The 1068-nt window shown below is 45.5% G+C and overlaps 1 protein-coding gene across 1 annotated transcript; it reads right to left on the reverse strand.

Annotated features, from left to right (window-relative positions):
• Positions 1-35: 35 nt before the first annotated feature.
• LOC111649520 (cytosolic non-specific dipeptidase-like) lies at positions 36-852 on the reverse strand (the record flags this gene model as incomplete). Its single annotated transcript, XM_023399275.2, has 3 exons — positions 36-294; positions 418-582; positions 670-852. Coding segments are annotated over 3 exons (519 nt in total), but the record flags the coding sequence as incomplete, so codon positions are not given.
• Between the last annotated feature and the right edge of the window lie 216 nt (positions 853-1068).

Raw genomic sequence — 1068 nt, forward strand, 5'->3', positions numbered from 1 at the left:
GGATAATTGTAGCGCTCCCACTACTGCTTGTTTATTTTTTGAGTTTGTTTATAGTTTTATAGTTTTACAGTTTGCTTCAGCTGTGCTGTCTGTATAAAGGATTTTGATGCAGTGATGGGTGCTTCATGTGGGGTGAGGGGTGTCCTCTGTACCTCTCTTGACAGCAGCCTTCCCAGCCTCATAAAGAGGATGCTGAGTGTCAGCCAGCCAAGGCTTTGCCCCGATCACCATGGTGACTTTCAACGCGTTGGGACTCTTCCTCTTGGCAAACACAGAGTGAAGGTAGTCTGTCACCTGGAGGATCCAAACATAGAGGATAGAGAGCAGAGGTGGTTTATGGGAAGCAATGATTTGCTAAAAACAGGATTATCTTTATTTATTTATTTTTTTTTTTTGAGCGTTCACATTTTGTTTTACCTGTTTCTTGACCATTGCAGGGTCCATGTTGGGAACTTGTCTAATGGAGAACTTAGCAGTAACCTTAGCAGGGATGACAGTCTTTGTGCCAGGATCAGAGAAGGCCCCTTCGATGCCATGGATGGTGACGGTGGGGTAGCGCCACATGTGGGCCAACACATCCACCTACAGGAAAACACAGGGTAGAAAATCAGCTCGTGCACTTACCCGGTCTTATAATAAATGATGACCTTTTCAAGACTTTTCCTTCACCTTGTTGCTGTACATGAGCTGGTTTACACCGATCTTGTTCTTGTAGTGGTCAATGTCAAACTGGATGTCCTGGTACATCCTCCATTCCTCATCAGAGAGGGGCGCCACGGCGTCCCTGATCCCAGGAATCAGGATCTTACCACTGGGGCTGATCAGCGTGTCTGAAGAATAACAACAGAATGGCTACTGTTTCTATTCTATTCTATTCTATTTCTTTAACGGGCCTCTCCTCAGACTTAACATTAACACCAGAGTTCATGGTCAGTTATATAACAGAGCTGCGGGGGCCTGGAGGGATTCAATACCTCGCTCAGAAACACTTCAGTAGGGAACACATAAGACTTTAAAACCCCACCCTCCTGATCTTGTACACTCACTAATTACTGCACAGCCCTTGGA

This window comes from Seriola lalandi, unplaced genomic scaffold (genome assembly GCF_002814215.2).
Source record: "Seriola lalandi dorsalis isolate HSWRI2012SDOR001 ecotype SW California unplaced genomic scaffold, Sedor1 jcf7180001964694, whole genome shotgun sequence".
Classification (NCBI taxonomy): Eukaryota; Metazoa; Chordata; class Actinopteri; order Carangiformes; family Carangidae; genus Seriola; species Seriola lalandi.